Source organism: Rattus norvegicus, chromosome 17 (assembly GCF_036323735.1).
Source record: "Rattus norvegicus strain BN/NHsdMcwi chromosome 17, GRCr8, whole genome shotgun sequence".
Taxonomy (NCBI): Eukaryota; Metazoa; Chordata; class Mammalia; order Rodentia; family Muridae; genus Rattus; species Rattus norvegicus.
The window spans coordinates 92,849,614-92,871,130 of record NC_086035.1 but is presented as its reverse complement, the minus strand read 5'-3'; the positions used below and the strand labels follow the sequence as shown (position 1 = coordinate 92,871,130).

At 44.7% G+C, this 21,517-nt stretch overlaps 1 protein-coding gene across 1 annotated transcript in view; it reads left to right on the top strand.

Annotated features, from left to right (window-relative positions):
* The window catches only part of Edaradd (EDAR associated via death domain), a 44,018-nt gene extending 23,678 nt beyond the window's left edge, over positions 1-20,340 (top strand). Inside the window, exons 5-6 of the mRNA XM_574055.9 lie at positions 11,275-11,320; positions 16,134-20,340. Coding sequence (XP_574055.4) covers positions 11,275-11,320; positions 16,134-16,516 — 429 coding nt within the window. The 3' untranslated portion in view covers positions 16,517-20,340. The remainder of the gene's footprint in view (positions 1-11,274; positions 11,321-16,133) is intronic.
* Positions 20,341-21,517: the final 1,177 nt, after the last annotated feature.

Below are 21,517 nucleotides of genomic sequence, written 5' to 3'. Positions count from 1 at the left end.
CAAAAGGTTTTCTGGGAATGTATGGCCATTGCCATGGCAACAGTGACCAAATGGTGCCGCTGTTGGATGTAAAGGCAATTCCTGATACCAACAGGTGCTACTGGAACTCACCTGGTAAAAATAGGGCATATTACTTTCTTTTCATATCGTGACCAAAAACCTAACAGAAACATCATAAGAAAGAAAGAACTTATTTTGGCCCACAGTTTCAGAGATACAGTCTGTGAAGACTTGGTGGACTTCCTGGTGGTGAGAGTGTACGGTGGCAACTCTTCACATCATGATAGATCAGGAAGCAAAGAGCTAGCAGCCGAGGTGGGTGACAGCACACAAAGGCCGGCCTGCTCAAGTAACCTAAGTCCTCCAAGCAAGGCCTTGCATCCTAGAGGTTCCACAGCCCCTCAAACTTGGTTCACACATCTAGGAACCAAGTGTTTAAACAAGTGTGTTGGGAGGCAACATTTCAGACTCAAACCCTTATAGAGGGGTTGTTCCTTTCTTTGCACTGGGTTGTGAGGCACTGGATAGAACTCTAGCCAGCAGGCTCATTGCCTTGGCAAAGCCATGGGTTCACTAGAAGATATGCAGATTTGAAGCCATTAAGTGCATGGTAATAACAGGGCATGGCAGGGACTAGTCAGGCTGCAGATGCTATCTGCCATTAGTCAGCCTGGCAGGCCCCTGCCTGCAATTCTGGACATGCAACAATCCTTTCAAGCTCCAACAAGATCTGTTTCATAGATTGGTAGGTCCTTGAGCTTTTTTTCTCTTAGGGAAAGATCAGACAGCTCCGGTTTATTTGGTAATTGCTTACTTTATCCCTAGTGTGGAGTTTATAGAACAAGGAACCAGCACTACCAGGTAAGACTGCAGATCTTAGACTATATTCATGGTATTTCTAATTCTAATAAGACGTATGTTCTGTTGCCTCTCAGTCCAAATAATCCAGCTTTTCCTTAAGCTGGGCCAAAAAGCTCTCTTGAGACACAGTTGCCTGGGCATCTTGGAAGAGACAAAGAATTTCAGGGGGTTGGAAATCACCTGCTCAGCACTACGTAGCCGTGCCATCTCTCTACCTTTGTTGTTCATAGTTGGCAAGCATCTCATGTCAGATTAAAGATGCTACCTTTGAACAGATGCTTGAGTATTAAAAACACTTAATCTGGATGGCAGGTAAAGAACTGGCTGGCAACTCTGATGACTTGAGTTCAATCCCCAGGACCTACATGGTAGGAGAAAATCCAGACACTGTCCTCTGACATTCACTCTCATATTATTACATTTGTATACACATGGACACACATGGACACAGACAGTTAGGCAGGCAGGCAGACAGAAAGATAGAATTTTTTAAACTTTAAAAAATTATTATTAAATATATAAAAATATTCAAGCCTGGTGTAATGGTTCACACCTGAAATCTTAGCACTTGGGAGGTAAAGGAAGAATTAGTCCAAGGTCATCTTCAGCTACATAGCTAGTTCAAGGCTAGCCTAAGCTACATGTCTTTAAAATACAAGAAAAGAAAAGAAATAAAAACCAGAGGCTAGAGAGATGGCTTGGTGGTTAGGAGCACTGTCTGCTCTGACAGAGGTCCTGATTTGATTCTCAGCACCCAAACTGTGCCTTATAACCATCTATAATTCCAAATTATAGGGGACCTTATGATCTCTTCTGGTTTCTGTGAGCATGCACATGTAGCATACATTCATGGACACACATAGATAGAAAAAGCAATAAAATAATTTATGTTTAAAAACCCAAAACAACAAAAAGTGTATACTAGAATTTCTCTTTCTATCTTTTGATAAGCAAAGAAAAGTCTGTCCTAATCCAGTGGCCATCTGACTCTATCTCCCGCTGGTGTCTAACGTCTTAGAGAACATCAGCTTACTCTTTCTAGACTACAGTTGTATATCCCAGATCCTGACCTTGCAATGGCCTGTGCACTGCCCACAGGTTGGTCTGGTTCTGGGTCATGGCCTTACTGGGACAGTTTTTCATTCTTCCCCAGTGTTGCCTCTCTTTGTGGGCTCTGTTGCCTTTTGGCACTCCCTGTACCTCCCTTGTTTGTCCTTCTGGACTTCATTGTAGCTGTAGAAAGATGTTCTTGTCATTCCCAGCCCAACAGCCCTCCAGGGCCTGATACTGATCCAGGTAAATGTCCTGGTCAGGCTTTCTGATAAGTTTGCAGGACCTGCCTGGTCAGTTGAGGCTCACTGTCCCTATTTTTGATGTCTGAGAATAATGGAATGCCAATCCTGGTTTCCATTGGTGCCACAATAAACCCACAGTCCCCAATCAATGCCACTTACTGTTTCATAGCATTCTTTTCTATAATGAAGCTTCCCAGAAATAAACATCTAAAATAAAACTGTAGTATTCTGACTTGATATGGCTTATTAAGGCCAACAGCTTTGACTTATTACTATTTTTTTGGACCAAGTCATGATTAAATATTTGTGGTTATGCCAGGCCTTGTTAGGGCCTGTAATCCTAGCTACTTGGGAGGCTAGTACAGGAGGATCAAAGGTTAGAGGTTGGCCTGGGCTACAGAATGAGCTCAAAGCTAGCCTAAGCAACTTGGTGAGACCCTCCCTCAAAAATTTTAAAAAATGACAGAAATAGGACTCGGGATATTTCTTAATGGTAGAGCACTTACCTAGCATGTATGAGGCCCCAGGTTCAACTCTTTACACACACACACACACACACACACACAACCTCAGGGTTTCTATTGCTATGAAGAGATGCCATGACTACTTCAACCTTTATAAAGAAAAACATTTAATTAGGGCTGGCTTATAGTTCAGAGGTTTAGTCCATTATCATCATGGTAGGAAGCATGGCAGCGTGCAGGTACACATGGGGCTGGAGAAGGAGCTGAGAGTTCTATATCTGGAGCCATAGGCAGCAGGAAAACAGTGAGGCAGTGGGCCTGACTTCTAAATCCTCAAAGACAACCCCCTAGTGGCACACCTCCTCCAACAAGCCTCACCCACTCCAACAAGGCCACACCTCCTAACAGTGCCACTCCCTATGGACCTGTGGGGGCCATTTATTCAAACAACCACATTTTATATGTGTGTGTGTGTGTGTGTATTTTATACATGTGCACATATACATGTGTGTATATATACATATATGTATTGCACATGTACATCTACACACATGTATATGGTATATATACACATGTACATATGTGCATATACACCTATGTATACACATACATACATGTACATATACATACATGCATACTCGTGGAAAGGCATGGATGAGTCAACTCGAACTTAGTGTTTTCCTATGATAATCTAAAAGTTTTCCTTAATTAATAATGAAGTTGCATATTTTTCTAATTGATCAATGACAAAACTTCTCTTCTTGTCACTTTAGAGCTCTGTTGACCGTCACAACACATTTGGGTTGAGTTTCAGTTGGTCTAGGTGTCTAGTAAAACTATGCTCATATACTGATACCACGGAGAGTAGAAACATGTAATTTTATAGAAAATTATCCAGCTGTACACTATTGCTTATTGAGTGAACAAGCTTGCTTTAAGAGCAGGACCCCAGAGAAGGCAGAATATAAGACACACAGGGTACACTGGGAACTGAGGAGTTACAGATGTCTTCGGGTTTCCTGGTTGGGACTGGCTGAGTAAGTAATTGCACATTTGCACTGTGTTAAACTATTAAAAAGAGGAGTGAAAGACAGGCATGGGGATAATGCCGTAACCCTGTACTTAGCCAGAAAATCAGGAGTTCAAGTCCAGCCTAAGCTTCATAAGAACCTATCTCAGATAGGTAGGCAGGCAGGTAGACAGACAGACAGAACTGGCAGGCAAACAGATAGACAGGCTGACTGACCAACAACTGGCTTTAAAAGAAAGTCAAGGGTATGAGTTTGTTTAGGAAGTAAGGATGCTAACTTTCAGGTCTGCAAACCATAGTTCTTTTTCTAGGACCATAGGAGAGATGGCTCAGTGTTAAGAGCACTTGCTTCTCTTGCAGGGACCAGAGTTTTGGTTCCTAGCACTCATGTTAGGAAGGTCATAACTACCTGTAACTCCAGCTCCAGGGATCCAATACCCACTTCTGGCTTCTTGGGGTACCTGCACATACTCATATGTGGACACACACACACACACACACACACACACACACACACACACACACACAAAATAGAGCTGGAAAGATGACTCAATGGTTAAAATGTCTATTACTCTTGCAGTGGACCCACGTTCAACTTCCAGTGCACACTTTGAGTATCTCACAACTGCCTAAAACTCAATGTCTGAGGGATGTGATGCTTCTGGTTTCCAAGAGCACTGCACTCAAATGCACACACACATATATGTACATGTAAATGAAGATTAAAATAAATCAAAAAATATCTTTAAAGACAATAAAATATTTTTTAATATAAGAAATATTTTAAGTTATAAATAAAATATTTAAAGTACATTGGATAGTCATCCAAATGCAAACTTTTTACATACTAACATGTGAGTAAAGTGGCCTTTCTTGCCTCACACACAGCTCAGGAGAACCACAGATTAACGAGTGTGTAATATTATACATTTCACTACATGGCTGACAAGGCTCTGTTACCAGCATCACTGGTATTACAAGCGTGGGGCGTGTGAATGAAATAGATCTAAAGAGACACTGCCACCCCTCTTTTAATATCCATGTCCTGTGGTCTGCCTGTGTTTGCATGCACCGATTGTAATCGTCTCTGAACTGTTTTGTGATATTTCTGAACAGTAACCAACTCTACTCCATACACAAAGGGGAAACCCGTGATCTTTTGTCTCCGCATCTGTAGTGTGGGTTTGGAATTACACTCAGCATCCTGGCCTCCCGGTTCCAGCACAAGCTAAGGGTTTTGACCTACGCTTCAATTCCAGCTGTGGCAGGCCTATGTTACTGCATAGAAAACCTGCCCAGGAGGAGAAAGAGCTAAGTGTACACAGACCTGCAGATTTTGTTTTTACCTGAGCAATGACTGTGGTGTTTCTTTCAGTTTTGTTTTTTTTTTTGTTCTGTAGATTTTTATCTCCAGTAAAGAGATCACTGTGCCCAGCCTCACTTGAGTCCCTGACCACCTTCATGTTGTCTTTGTTTTCTCTGGGCTTTTAACACAGGACTCCTGAAATGTTCATATGTACAGCCAACATTGTATTAAGTGGAGACAAACTGAAAGCATTTCCTTTAAAATCAGGACCAGGACATCCACTCTCCCCTCTCTTAGTTAACTACCTTTTTTGATTTTATTTTGAGACAGACTCTGTCTTGCCTAGAACTCACTGTGTAGGTAAGAAGTCTGACCTCCCTCTTTCACTTCCTGAGGTCTAGGATTACAGATATGTGTTACTAACGTCCATTTTATGCAGCATGTAGGGAATCAAACCCTGGGCTGAGGCAAGCCCTCTACCAACTGAGTTACATCCTCAACTCTGAGCTAAACCTGTTTTGAACACAGCCTTTGTGCTTGGCACTAGAGACATGAAAATGAGTAAATGGAGCTGTAATAGAGGCGTGCACAAAATCCCAAGAAGCAAGGGAAGGTGTTGGAGACGATGACACCATCTTTCTAGGTACAGGAGTAAAGAAGATGAGGGCTTAAGGCCAATGCAGAGACCCCCGCCCCCAGGGATGAGAGGAGTCCACTGGATTAGCCTGTACATTATGAAATAAGGGGGCAGAGAGGGGACCTACATCAGGACCTGATAAATTCAGGATAGTCAGCAGGCATATTCAGTAGGGTTCTCTGGAGGAACATAACTGGCAGAACGAATAGTTAGCAAAGAGGGATTTAGTAGACTGGCTGACAGGATATGGTCTGGATAGTCCATCAATGTCTGGAGGCTTCAGCAGTCCCAATCTAGCACTTGAAGGGTTCCTAGAAAGGCACAGAGCTTTATGTTGAGAGAAGCTCTTTTACCGACCTCAGGGAAGATGGCAATAGAGGCAGCAGGCACAGTCGAAGCAACACAGTAGATGAACTTGCTAATAAGGCATGAAGCCAGGAGGCAAAAAGCAAAAGTGGATCTCTTAACCTTCCTTCTATCTGGAGTCTTCCCATTTTAAATAATGTAATCAAGAATCTCTCTTACAGGCATGCTCAGAGGCTTGCCTCAAGGGTGATCTAGATTCTGTTAAATTGACAGCATTAACCATCAGAGAGGAGGACCCTAGGATGAATGGGGTGGGGGGGGGTGGGGATGGGGGACAGCTAGATCAGATAACATGAATGGGTGAGGTTTAGCAGTTTAGAGTAAGATGAATTGGAGTTTAGGAGACTCCAGGGATTGGCCAGGGACCCACAGTTAAAAGACAAAATCAGCACACAAACAGGAATGAAAGCTGTTATGTGAACTTGTTCTGAGGAGACATAAACAAACATCTGCTAACCCCAGACATGGTGCCAAAGCCACGATTCTATCCAAGAGGTGATTGGACTTCTCCATGGGAACATGGATCAGGGGTTGCTTGCAGAAGTGTGAGTGACACCAGAGCTTCAGATCACTGAAAAATCTCACCCCAATAATGACAACATCCTCATAGCTACATAAATGGAGTCTCCATCAGTTAAGCTTCCATACTCCATATGATCTAGTATGTCCTAGAGCAGAATTACATACAGTTGTCAAGGGTATGTGGCTGAATCTTAGGTAACCCTTCTACGTCATCCCTCTATTGGAAAGATCAACAGGCCTTGAGGGTCATTTAGATGTAGTCACAGTCACTCTCACAAAGGTGTTTCATTAAAGTTCTCAAGATGGGCTTTCTATGGCAGTGATTTGCCTGTAATCTTGGCATCAAGAAGCTGAGATATGAGGAACTCATATTTGAGGTTATGGTAGGCTGTCCCATAAGACCCTTTCTTAAGACAACAACAGCAAACAGAACCCCCTCCTCAAGAGAAAACATAGTACTAAGGTGCTTAGCAGTGACTAAGAGAATAGGAATGGAGGCTAAACCTCAGGTGGGTTTATATGCTTGAGGCCACAGAGCAGGCAGGAATGGAGAAGGAGCCTGTGTTGCAGGGCAACTTGTAGAATGGTATGGAAACCATGGGACACCATTCTGTGTCCACGGTTCCTTCCCCACTTCTTTCCCTTTATCCATCTGGGATGTTCCAGACCCCAGTGACACCTCTCTCCCAACACACACACACACACACACACACACACACACACACACACACACACACACACACACACACAGAGCCCAGTGTCCTTGCCATGCAGAGTGTAGTCTATTGGAGAAGACAGAGCCCAATCCCAAAGCCTTGGGCACCAGGGGTGATGCTACAGGATGCAGTGGGAGGACCCAGGTCACAGAACCCACATGGGGCATGTGAAGAAAGCCCCCAGGCGGAACTGATAAGTCAGCAGAGGCCTGATGAGTGTGGGGTGGCACCGCCCACCCAGAGGGATTTTTCACTTCCACTGCCATGAGGCCTCGCTCTCACCTGAACCTCAGACCTGGTGGCTGTCACCTCTCTTCTTCCTGACTTTGTCTCTGCTTCTCTCCTAGCTAGCTCCCTACCACACATCTTCCTCCCAGAATCTGCTCAGCATAGCTACTGTTTCCCTTGCTGTTGTCTCCCCTAGGAACCAGTCTTTCCCAGGCTATCAGCCTCTCCGGGCTATTGTACGTGGACCTGCCCTCTCTCCTTGTCCATAACCTCTTGAGTTCCTACAAGAGCATGAGCCAATCCTCTCTCCTTGCTATCTTGCTACTCATCTCTGTCTACAATTCAGTGACACTGAAAGATTTCCTGCCTTTTTTGTGTCCTTGTCAGCTGCTGTGGGCTCTGAGAAAATGCTCTACTCTGCCAGCGTCTACATTCCAAACCCTCAGTAGGACCACTGCCAACCATCCTTGTATCCAGGAAATGATCTCTGATTAGTTTATCTTATTTATAGTTTGCTTTCGGTATTGTTATTTGTGGTTTTGCTGTTTGGTTTGTGTTTTCGAAGACAGGGTCTCAGGTAGCCCAGGTTGGCCTTCACCAGCATTCTCCTCTCAAGTTCTGGGATTACAAGCATACACCAATGCTCCTGGTTTATGTGGTGTTGAGGATTGAGCCCAGAGATTCACACATGCTAGACATGCACTCATCGAACTAAGCTATATTTCCACTCTCTACTTCCTTGCCTTGTTCCCCCCAACCCTTACAGACAAGGTTTCCTGTAGCCCAGGCTGGCTTTGAACTCCTGATCTTCTTGCCTTCACCTCCAAAATGCTGGGATTATAGAGGAATGCACCACCACATGCAATTTGTGTTTGTGTGTTTTGACATAAGTTCTCACTGTAGCCCAGACTGATACCTATGATTAGCAAATCTTCCTGTTCCACCTTCCCAAGTGCAGGGATCACAGCTATAAACCGCCACACCCAGTTTGGGGTTTTGTTGAATTTGTGTGTGTGTGTGTGTGTGTGTGTGTGTGTGTGTGTGTGTGTGTGTGTGTGTATGTGTGTGTGTGTGATGCTGGGGATCAAACCCAGGGCCTACTAGGCAAGCACTCCCTCTCTGAGCTACATCCCCAGCCCTATCTGGTATTTTCAGTCTGTGGGGAAATCTATCAGTATCTCCCTGAGTGCTAACAATCAGCTCAAGGGTTCAGGTCCGTGGACCTGTAGATACAAGTTCCAAATGCAGCTTCTTCACATTAACAGCCCAATAAACAAGTGTGGAATAAAGGTAGTAGTGTTGTTTCAACAAGATCAAGATACATAAAGCACAAAATAAGTCTTTTTCTGATTTCACTGTTGGAAAATTCACATCAAAGTGATAGCTAGAAACAAAGATCCTGGCTTATTTTTTTGTTTCATTTTCTTCTTTGAGGCAGGGTCCTGGGCTATGCTGTGCTCACAGGATAGAGCCTGCCACTATACATGGCCATTTCCAGTACTCTGCTGCTTTCATGTATTTCACAGTGACTCTGAACCATGCTCCCTGCCAACATCCTGAGGGTGAATTTGACCAACTCCTACTGGTCTGTTAATTTTTAGATGATGAGAAATCGAGTAGACTGAGCTAGGCAACACAGCTTTGACTTCTGGGAAACACTGTGTTTTAGCAGGGTTCTTTGTATCATGAAATCTATAAACCTTTAACATTCGTGCCTCTCTATGACTTGGGAGTTTCTGTTCTATCCTTGTGGCCCATGCTTCCAATTCAGTGAACAGAATTGACTGTGCTTATGTAAGACTGAGCAGGCCTGCCCAGGCCCGTGAAACTCTGCAGATAGGAAAGGGCAGGTCTCCACAAGGTGGTGAGTGTAGCCTTGTGGGCGATGGAGCTCTCAGGGCTCTACCTTCTGATGGTGTGAGGCTGTGCAGAGTCATTCAGGCCCCCTTCGGGGGTGTCTTATAATTTTTACACACATACACACATGCACATGCACACACACAACATGCACATGTGACACATGCGCACACATATACATCTCAATACATAAACACTATCTTTCTTCTTTCTTCAGTCTTTCCTTTTCATATTCTCTTCCCACCCCCAACTAATAGAAGCCAGAAAAAGGCACTGCAGAAATCCAATGGCTCCAAGCAGGCTGGCTTTATTGCAGTTCTGGAGAGGCGGGGACTTCAAGAAAGCAGAAAACCAGAGCAAGAGTTGGCTCAGTTCCTAGGGGAAGCCCTGGCTGGTAAGAATAGGAATGCTCTTATGGTGGGTAGAAAGTCTCAGAATTAATAGATGTATATATATACATATATATATATATATATATATATTGTAGAGAGCTAGGATGCTAGGATTGGTGAGTTTGGGGCAAGGAAAAAGGCTTCTTAGAGGGTTAAGAGAAAATAGCAACTATTTAAAATGTACTAAATACAGTGACACTGGGGAGTTATTGTTCCTAAAACATATGTTGCTGTAAAGCCCACCTTGGCCTTGAACCTCTAGTCTTCCTGCCTCTGCCTCCTAAGTGCTGGCATTACAGGTTTGTGCCATTGTGCCTGGCCAAACTATCACTTCTTTAGAAACAAAATTTAGACACCTAGTAATTAAAAGTCCTGTAGAGCTGTGTGACTCCAACAGAACCTTCATGTTCTTGGAAGGCCACTGTAAGTGGTGTCTACCCCAGTGATAGATCAAGGGGCAACACTGGGTTTGATAAGATTATGACTGGAGAAAGATGCAGTTCCCAAAGGCCAAGCATGCTATGATTGACCCTCCCTGACAGCTTTGTGGAGAATACGTGTTCCTCCCTCCAAGGAGATCATGGCCATTGCCATCCTAAGATAGCTTGTCTCTGGTAGTAGAAACAGAACCCCAGTAAGATGGGCAGAGTACTGTCCACTCATCCAGGGCTTGTTCCTACTTTTTCACAGTTGGTTTTTTAGCTGCTTTGCAATAAAATTTAAAAGAAATACATAGGGAGGCTGGAGAGATAGCTCAGCGATTAAGAGCACTGGCTCTACATGCAGAGAACTGGGGTTCAATTCCCAGCACCCACATGGTGGCTTATAACCCATCTGTCACCCCATTTCCATAGGATTCGCTGCTCTCTGCAGGCACCAGGCATGCATGCTGTGTATAGATGTACATGCATGCAAAATACACACAAAAATGAATTAAAAAGAAGAAAGAAACCTATAGGCAAGGCAAAGAATTGTGGCCTCAAGTAGGTGCTGGGGAGATGGTCCTTGGGTCAAGTGCCTGCCACATAGGCACTAGAACCTGAGTTTAGATTCCTAGTACCCACATAAAAGTTGGGTGTGGTTGACACATCTGTAATCCTGATACTGACTAGGGGTGGGAGTGTGGAGACAGGCAGACTCCTGGAGTTCACAGACAAGCCAGTCTAGCTAGTAGTAAGAGGCTTGTCTCAAAAGAAAGATGTAGAGGCATAGTGGGAGGCCATAATCAACCTCTGACCTCCATGTGCATGTACAACCCCCCACCCACCCCCAGTTTTAGCCTAGACTGGCAAGTCTAATCCAAGGCAAGTGGAAACAAACAAAAGAAAAAAATAGTTTATTAAAAGGATTAAAAAACAGGTGCCATGGTTGCATGCTCTTTGGCGTTTGACTAGGACCCTAGTTTCACTTTTGTCTTCTAATGCAGCTGCGTTCTGGGCATGTGCTACATTCTAGGTTGAGTCTCCTCAACCATTGAAGAATCATTCCTGAGCACCAGTCAGCCCCTTGCACTTGGTGGGAAATTCACCAACGAGGAAAATTGATATTATCATTTACTTATGGCCGTGATTTTAATGTAAGTCACTTTTTGTTTTTTTAGGGAGAAGAAAATGACTTTCCAGACAGCACTGGGGATCCCCTTTCAGGTAAAGGATTGGCCTTGCATCAGGCAAGCTGGGCAGATACATTAAAGTTATTCAGTGAATATTTCTATCATTAATGTGTTATGTGTGTGGCTTTATAGCTATTCAACAATCAGCAGTTAGCTTTCATCCATGTTGATGAGAGCATGCATGCATGAACGTGCATGCGTGTGTGTGTGTGTGTGTGTGTGTGTGTGTGTGTGTGTGTGTACCTTAATTTTTCAGGCAACTCTCAGCAGGACCTGGAGATCTCTGCTAAGGCTAAGACAGCTGGCCAGGTCTCCTCTCTTTACCTTCCCACAACTAGGACCACTGGTGTCTGTTACCACATCTGACTTTTTTATGTAGGCTCTGGGGACGAACTAAGGACACTTGTGCTTGCACAGCCAAGTGCTTTACTGAATGAGCTATCTCTTCACCTCAACTCCAATCTCATTTTTTAAACAATAGCACACGCTTACATGACCAAAGCCTAGAACTTGCTCGGTGACCTTCATCCTTATTATGTTTTCTGGGTAGAGTAGGAGCCCAAACACCTTTGTGGAGCCTGGTATCAATACACACACTTGGAACTCCATCCTTTCCAAGAACAGATTCCAATCTTTTTGAGCGCCTGAGAGGTTCACTTATTGAATGTGTTTTGACATTGAATTCCCTGTCACTTCCATATAATTCCTTCTGAAAGGCCCAAGTTACACAAAAGAAGACAAGGGATTGTGGGAGGGGACAGCCTATTAGAACCTGTTTACAAAACTGCATGCAGAGCAGAGTAACTTTCTATCCTAATTTGGTGCGACCAACTGCACAACAAAGTATGTCTTCTTCAAAGGCTCCCTACCCACACCAGTGCAGTCCTGGGTAAGGAACCCAGGGCCTTCATCACTTACTAGGCCAGTGCTCTGCCACTGAAAAGGTTTAGAGAGGTTTTTTTTCCTCTGACCTTACCCCCTTCCCTCTGTCTATAAAGGGTAGATCAGCAAGTTTAGTATTTGGGCCACCAACAAAACTACATACTTCTTGTGTTGACGGCCATTGACCTATAGATAATCCTATATCCTGAGACAGTTTCCATCCCAGCTGAGCATCTGAAATCCCTGAGGGAACTGTGAAAAACCCCCATGTCCTGCTTCCACTCCACACTGATTAAAATAGGACCTTGGTGCCTGGCCCAGATGTGAGGAGGATTTTCCCCAGGAGTTGGAGGGGATCAGTGGGTTTCATCCCTAGTGAAGTTGAGAAACAATTGCTTCTCAATAGCCATCATCCCACACCCACGGCTGTTCACTGTGTGCTGGCTGTACAGTAGGAGGAGACTTTAATGGGTGTCTTTAATTAACCCTTGACAGTACCTTTGAGGTCAATGTCATTACCTGTGTCACTGAGTGAGACAGGGGCTTAGTATACTCACTAACAGTCAAAACCACATACCTTTGCAGAAGGTGATCTGCCTTGCCATAGGGAGCCTTCTTCATAACAAGGCTTTCTTCTCTTTTTCTTTCTGGGTCACACATGGCCCAGAGTGTCTGGTCCTCCTTCTGAGTGCTGGGGTTGACAGGTATATACTAGGTTTGTGTAGTGCTAGGAGTTGCATCCAAGCCTTCAAGTATGCTGTGTGAACGCTCTGCCCACTGAGCCACATCTCCGTCCCCTTGCTTAGAAGTAACTAGTAGGAAAAGGGTTATTAAAGCATCTAGGAGATTTTTTAATAGAGGGCCAACTTTTTCTCAATCATCTCCTCTCTTTCTAGACTTTCTAGATCTAGAATTGGCCCATAATTTAGTATTTGGAGACCAAGTCTGTACTGTTTTCCAGCATTATGTACTTCCTATGGATGGCAGCTGCCTCTCCCTTCCCTCACTGTAAATCCTCCCTGCCACTCTGAGGTGCAGTAAGGATAACTGACTCCTGTACTTGTACTCCTTCGTTGGAGAAGTAGAGTCCTCATGTATCTACTTGGCAAATGCATCCTTTAATTTCTTTTCTAAAAATATTATTCATTTTTAATTACATGTCTGCGTGTATCACTGTGGGGCTATGTGCATGTGAATGCAAGTGGAGACCGAGGAGGGTGAGATCCCCTGGAGCTAGAGTTAGGTACAGATGTTTGTGAATACTCTTACCTGCTGAGCCAACTCACCAGCCTCTACATTTTTAATGTCCAGAGAGAATTTAGCATTGGAGGGAGGGCTAATTCCTTATTGTTACGTAACTATCATTTTCCAATGTATCCCGTATACCCAAGGCTTATCACTTAAGAGGTACCGGGTCATGATCTAGTTTTCCCTGGTGTCTGACACTTGCTTTGTTCTCAAGAGAACAGATATTCTCTAGAGAAAGATGTCTTCCTCTAGAAAGACACCTCAACATTTGCCTTTTGCTGAATATTGCATGAGATATGAGAAATAAAGAAAGTAGTTAAAGTTTATAATTTTTCTTTTCAATTCCTTAGCAGGGTCTTTCTACGTAGTCTTGGCTGTCCTGGAACTCCCTATGAGACCAGGTTGGCCTAGAACTCCAAGTCCTATTTCTGCCTCTAAGGGCTGGGACTAAAGGTGTGTGCCACCATGCCTGGCATAGCTTGTGATTTTTTTTTTTTTGGTTCTTTTTTTCGGAGCTGGGGACCGAACCCGGGGCCTTGCGCTTCCTAGGCAAGCGCTCTACCACTGAGCTAAATCCCCAACCCCAGCTTGTGATTTTAATAGGAGGTTTGAAATCTTCTCAGTAAGCAATGCATATGGACTCCAGTATTGCTTTTCCACCTTATTTACAGAGGCAAGTCTTTCAGTCAAACCCTAATCCTCCCAGTCAGATTGCTCTGTGGGTCCTGTCTCCCTACCTTCTGAGGCTGCAGTTACAGTTGAGCTATCACAGAGCATTTGCAGGGGGTGTGAGGGCCTGAACGTCAGTCTTCATACTTATTCAGCAAATGCTTCAGCCACTGTATCAAATGCCTACTGTATACTGTAGGACCCTCAATTGTTTATTTTCAAGACAAGTCATGCTTTGTAGCCCTCACTGACCTGGCTCTTAGGCTACCACTCAGTGACCTCTTGTGTAGGAATTTGTCATCTTAGAGTGAAGGCTGCATCCCCACAACTTTCCAGGCCTGTGGTCTTTTGCCTTTAATTCAGACTCTGGAGACAGTGCTGTCTAATTGCTCGGTGGCTGTGTCCACAGTGTGGCAACACCAAGAGCTTTAGTGAGTCACTTCCTGATATCTCTTCCCCTCTAACTTTACCTCCCAATCATGCATTTACCCTCTGCTGATAAACAATTCGGAGAGGACTGGAGCAGGGAGGCCACTCTCATAGGGTGGGAACCAGTTTTGGGGTGAGGCCTAGGCTACAGCCTGGTGCTCTCCTCAGCTTACCTCCAGCTCTCTGCCTGCCCCTGGGATACTGGCCACACTTCAGACAGAGCCTATGTGAGCGAAGAGAACAGATAGAGCAGAGGAGCGATAAGGAGGCTGTAAATTCTGAACGGCAGCTTTCTGCCACCATCATTGAGCATGAGGCAAGCAGACCAGTGCTCCCTCTCTTCAAGAACTTCTGAGGGGTTGGGCGGTCACAATGATATCATCACATGCTAGGTTTGTTGTTAAAAACTGTTGGGGAGGCCAGTGAAATGGCTTAGTAGGGAAAGGTGCTCCCATGTGGTAGGCGAGAAATCCGACTCCTGCAGTCTGTTCTCTAACCACACATTCACCAGGACACACACACACACACACACACATACACACACACACCCCAATAGCAACAATAAATGTAACTTTTAAAAAGCTGTCAGGTACAGGAAGTGGATCTATGCACAAAATGAGCTGGTCCTGGAACCCTGGGTCTGGCCAATGGCCTGACAATTACATGCTAGAGCAGAGGTAATGAGGCAGGTGAAGAGGCAGGATGGGACTGTGAAATCTTGCTACTGCTCCCAGTTCAACAGCCCTTCTTTTGCTGTAAAGCAGACATTCACAACCTGTGGGTTGTGATACCCACTATGGGATTAAATGATCTTTTCGCAGGGTCACATATCAGATATTTACATTACAGTTCATAATTGTAGCAACAAAAATAATTTTATGATTGTGGTCACAGCATGAGGGTCGCAGCAGCATTAGGAAGGTTCAGAGCCATTGACGTAAAGAATAACTCTGTGTGGTCTACAGAGATGGCTCGGTTAGCAGAGTGCTTGCTTTGCAGAATGAATCTGAGCTCTATTGCCAGCCGCCCTGCAGTCATGCTCATGTCTGTGACCCCGGGGCTAAGGAGGAAGAGATCTCTGGGGCTTGCTACCCTACTTAGTAAGCTCTAGGCCAGTGAGAGATACTGTCTTAAACAAATAAATCAAAATCAAAAACAAAAACAGGCTCAGTAGATCAAGTTCTTGCTGTGTACCTACCTAAAAGTAAAAGTCGGGTACCTCAGAGGCAATGGACATCAGTAACTTGATCCAGATTCAGGTAGATCCTTGAGGCTTCCTGACCAGCCAGTTTAGCCTAATCTGTCAACTCTAAGCCACTGAGAGACCCCGCCCTCAAAGAGAGGTGGTGAGAAGGATGGCACCCACGGATTGACACCCAAGGTTGTTCTCTGGCCTCCACACACATATGTGTACATACAGAGAAGAAGAATATCATGTAAGCAATGAGAAACGACTGTTCTGCCCGATTCCAAGGAATTGTGTGTGTGTATGTGTGTGTGTGTGTGCGTTTGTGTATGACATTTAGATGATGTCACCAATGTGGTAGAAAAATAAAGGGAGTATTGCTCATGAGTTGTGCAGTGTGTGAGGCTCCCAGGTAACCTGTGTCATCCCTCAGGTGTCAGCAGAAACCAGCCATGCAAGGAAGGCTGCCCTTGCTCTTCCTGCTCTCCTCGGGCTCCCACCATTAGTGACTTGCTCAACGATCAAGACTTGCTAGATGTGATCAGGATAAAGCTGGATCCATGTCACCCGACTGTGAAGAACTGGAGGAATTTTGCCAGCAAATGGGGCATGCCCTATGATGAGCTCTGCTTCCTGGAACAGAGGCCCCAGAGCCCCACACTGGAGTTCTTATTCCGAAACAGCCAGAGGACTGTAGGCCAACTGATGGAGCTCTGCCGACTTTATCACAGGGCTGACGTGGAGAAGATCCTGCGCAGGTGGGTTGATGAGGAGTGGCCCCACAGGGGACCCTTGGACGGTTCCATGCACTTTTAGAATCCCCTCCCCTGGCATTGGCCGTACTGCATGCTGGAACAGCATGGATCGCAGGGACCTATGTGTTCCTGCTGTTAAGGTCTTCGGATGAGAATATAACACAGGCAGTGGTTATCCCTGAAGCTGGTGGCTTGGGGAAGGACGGGTTGTTTCAAAAGCAGGTGTTTGTTTCCTTTTGCACATTTGTTTTAATTTAATATTTGAACCTGGAACTGGGGAAGAATATTTTATAGGTCACATAGGGCCACAGCCTATGGCTGGGACAGAGCCATGCCAACATGGAACGAAAACTCTTCTTAAAAACTGCCAAAGATTGCAGCTTTCCCAAACTGTCAGTGTCTCTGGACACGTGCACGTCATCCCATACAGGACCTTTGCATTCCCTGCCTAGTGGAGGAAAGCATGTAGAAGTCACCCTGGCCTGTTCACTGTTCACAACAGTGTATTTCTGTTGCAAAAGGCTTTGGAGATCAAGAAGATACTATGCAATGTGGCCCAGATATATGGGCTCCTTTGTTTTATTATTATCAAATACTTTTGTAATCTATAGGCTATCAATACTGTCATTGAATTTAGCATTTTACAAAGGAATACAAAATGTATGGTTTATGGGAGAAGAGAGTGGGTTAGTGTCTTAGGAATGGCATTGACAAAGAATAGTGCTCAATATGGCCTTTTGGGCCCTAGGGAGCTATCTCAGTGGTTACAGTGCTCACCAAATAAAGCATGAGAACCAGAGTCCAGGTCCCTGGAACCCATATAAGTGAGGGAGTGAATGATATGGCAGCTCACCTGTCATTCCGGAAGAGATACCAATCCCGAGAACAAGATGGATAGCTAGACTAGGCACATGGACCAACACTGGGTTCAACTGAGAGACTCTTTCTCAATGAACAATGTGCAGAGTTGTTGAGGAAAACTTTCAACATCAACTTTGGGAGTCTATATGCACACACATGTACATGTACATCTGTATACATGTGCAACAACAATGTGTGTGCACACTGCTCATGCGAACACACAGACACAGACACAGACAGACAAACAGACAGAGACAGACAGACAGACAGACAGACAGACAGACACACACACACACACACACACACACACACACACAAACACAGAGTAAATCTCTAAGAGATAAGGTCAAGGTTGGTCTGGAATGTAGCCCATTTGGTAGAGTCCTTGCCTAGCATGACAAAAGGCCTGAGTTTGTTCCCAGCATGTACCAATGTGACGTTACATGTCTATAATTCAAGCACTTGTGGGCAGAAGTAGATGATCAGAAATTCAAAGTTATCATTAGCAACAAAGTGAGTGTGAGGTCAGCCTTCGATATATGAGCCCCTGCCTCAAGAAGAAAACAAAATGTCATGCAAGCCATGTGTGCTCGTCCCAATTCATGTGGCCCCAGCATTTTACTCCGTGAGAATTTTTAACTAACATGGGCACAGAATCATCATCAGAGAGATGAACTGAAAGATTTCTTCAAGTTAACTCTGACTGTAAATGTAAGATGGCTTGGATCTGGGTTGCCCAAAGAAAGCCAAGGATTATTCTCAGCTACAGTACAAAATCAGTTTATTGAAAGGTAGCTTACAGTCAGTGATGTCTACAGAAGCATAAATACCCTGGAACGTCACAAAGGTGAGACAAGGGAGAAGGAGGTTACTGTATGTTAAACTGATTAAATAATTACTGAAAGCTTGGTCATCATGTTTTAAACATGTGATCATTTTTAGTTACATATCTCTGCCTGATATGTGCCCATGAGTATAGGTGTTTGTAGAGAACTTAGGTATTGGAACTCCTGGAGCTGGAGTTGCTAGACATGGGTGTTGGGAACTGAACATGTCCTCAACAAAAGTAATATGAGATCTTAACCAATGAGCCATTTCTCCAACATATCATATTCACGCTTAAGAACTTTTGGTCCTGGACACCCGTATTAAGGTGAGCTGCTTGGGAATGATGTTGTTTTCCTAGTAAAATGTCAAGATCTGCTTAACTATGTTTCCAAAGGCATTTTTCTTTAAGCAAAGTTTCCCCCTGTAAAGGTCTATAATAAGGTCATATATAATATACATTTTATTTGAGTGCAGTAGAGAAGAGTCAAATGAAAGGGAAGGTCCCAAAGCCACACTGGACAGCCATATACACAGAGACAGATTACACAGTCCGGGGGACCCACACCAGAGGGGCAGACAAAAGCACAGCATGCAATATTGGCACCGTGAAGTTTTAACTAGTTAGGGCTCGGGGCTATGCTAGGATGTCCAACCTGTGCCTCTAAGAACAAACAAACAAATAACCTCTGTACAAAGCAGCCACCTACTGGAATAATACTGTAATCTGTAATAATACTTAGTAATAATACTGGAAATCTGGCCATCTCAAACAATAATCTTATGTAGTGCTGCCCCCTGCTGGAGGATACAGAGTCTGGCTTGGTTAGCTGCCTTCCAAGCCTTCCAAGCAGACCACACAGACAGAAAGAGAAAGCATGAATTTTTTCTGTACCTTGGCAGACAAAGGCACTATAACACTGGCATGGCTGAGACTGAGGCTCCTGTCTCCAGGATATGCCCAGCACAGTGACCTGGGACTCATCTATCACCACTGATGGACTTGCCTCCTCCTTGGGGACTGAGAGTACTGTCCTGTCTACTAGGTCTCTTCTTTTCCCAGTTCAGCAGGCAAGGATGCCCTGATGAAGCAGTCTTAGCCTCACCTGCATTCCAATCATGTACATTACAAAAATGCATGCTTCTAAAGACAGGATTAGTAACCGAGGCTGAACAGTTTTTTTTCTTCTGGCCTCTTCCTTGTGTGCCCCTAAGCAGATCTCATTTGGTTTTGAGTGAAGATTTTTGCCCACGTCTTTTTTTAAAAAAATCAACCCTACTGTCCCTGCTTTATAATTTCCCTCCCCTTTGAAGCCATGGTATTGCTGTCTGTGGCACTTGTTCAGAGCAGGCTCTATGCACATATCAAATCATCTTCCTCCACCAGCAAACAGTATTGCCCTCTCTGAGATGGCAGCAAACCTCTGCTTCATGTTGTCATGTGCACACAAAGAAACAACAATGCCATGGACCTAGCAATGCCAAACCACTCTCTGCTCTAGACCAAAGCTGGAGGCACACTGAGAGATATGTGTGCTGTCCCATCACCTGCCTGGGACTTGAACCCCACCCTGGGACTCATGGGTACTTGGTTAGGAATGGGCAAGGAAGGGTGAGTCTTCCTTTACTGTGTTTAGAGAGAATCAAAGTCAAGATGCTGGCCTGAGTGCTGGGGCTACTGAAGCCTCATCATCAGTGGGTGGAGCACCTGTGGGTTACCAAGACTTGAAGGACCTTGGTGGAGTAGGGGCTGCTTCCTTCCCTCCTGTAGCTGTAGAGGGATATGGCTCTGAGAGTTATGTCTGGCAGGGGAATCTCTGGGTGATCACATGTACTGAAGGGCCTGGAGTGGTCAGTGATGCAACTGGAAATGAGATGATCGAGTTTCCCAGCTCTCTTGGAGGTTAAGAAGGATCTTCCCCTTGGTATGACTGTCCAATGACCACCGTTCTCTGCAGCACCCCCTGGGAATGTACAGAAGACATTTCAGCCCAGGAAGGCAAAGCTTCTGAAAGTCTTGCTTCCACAGGGATGGCATCTGTACTCCTCGGTGCTAGCCTTTTGAATCTGTCTACATCTTCATCTCCTGTATGATTCTCTAATCCTGTATGTTTTTCTAATGAATAAGGAAAGATTTTTATAACTGTAATAATGGGTGCTACAAAATTAAAGACTGATGTCAACTGTGGTTGCCTCCAATGTGTGTGCCTCATTTTTTTAAAAATGTGTTTGCATTTCTGGGAAGGGGTGTTTTGCATGCACACACATGCATGTAGAGGCAGGAGGACACCCTTGGGTGTCAGGTGCACAAACACATACCATTCACATTCTTTGAGATAGGGTTCCTCATTGGCCTGGAGCTCATGAATTGGGCAAGGCTAGCGGGTCAGTAAGCCAAAGAGATCTTCCTATCTCTGCCTCCTCAGTGTGGAAATAAGAGTGTATGCCACCATGCCCAGCATTTTTACGTAAGTTATGGGTCTTCCTTTTTAAAGATTTATTTTTATTTATATGAGTATACTGCAGCTGTCTTCAGACACACACTAGAAGAGGGCATCGGATCCTATTACAGATGGTGGTGGCCACCATATGGCTGCTGGGAATTAAACTCAGGACGTCTGGAAGAGTAGTCAGTGATCTTAGCCACTGAACCATTTCTCCAGCCCAAGGTATGGGTGGAGACGCTTGGACAAAAAGCACTTTCCTGACTGAGCTATCCCTTAATACCTACTTTGCATGGACTCAAGCATGGTCATTACCTCCCATCTTTTGGTAGCCCATCATCCATTTCTGTTAGTTGAGCACTCTGTGGCTTTCTGAAATGAGTTCCAGATGCTGGAGATGCTGAGACAAACAACAGAACCCTTCACTCCAGGAGCTGCAGACAGGCAGAGTCACTGAGGGTAAGGGCTGCCAGGACTGGGGAATGTGGGTAAAGGTGGTCAAGGAACAGGCACAAGATGTGCTGAGTAGGAGGAAGGACAAGCACTTAACCTTCCAAGTGTACTCTGTCTGTATATGAAGGGTCCTTTCTCTATTACCACCCTCTTCTCCTGATCAGTCCATCCTCTAGATATCTATGAGGTTGCCCTCTCTGACTGGAACCTCCTCAGCACTTCAGACTCACCTGTTCCATGATTCATTGAGTTTTCTGGGGCAACCATTCACCAGCAGCTCCAGAATGCTTAAGACTCTACTTCTTCCTGGTCTATTTCTCTCTTTGAGCTGCTTTTTAAAATTATTATTATTACTGCTTCTGTGTAGTGTGTGTGTGTGTGTGTGTGTGTGTGTGTGTGTGTGTGTGTGTGTGTACAAGAACATAGGTACATATGTGGGCACATAGATTGGGGTATACATGCATGTGGAAGTTAGAGGT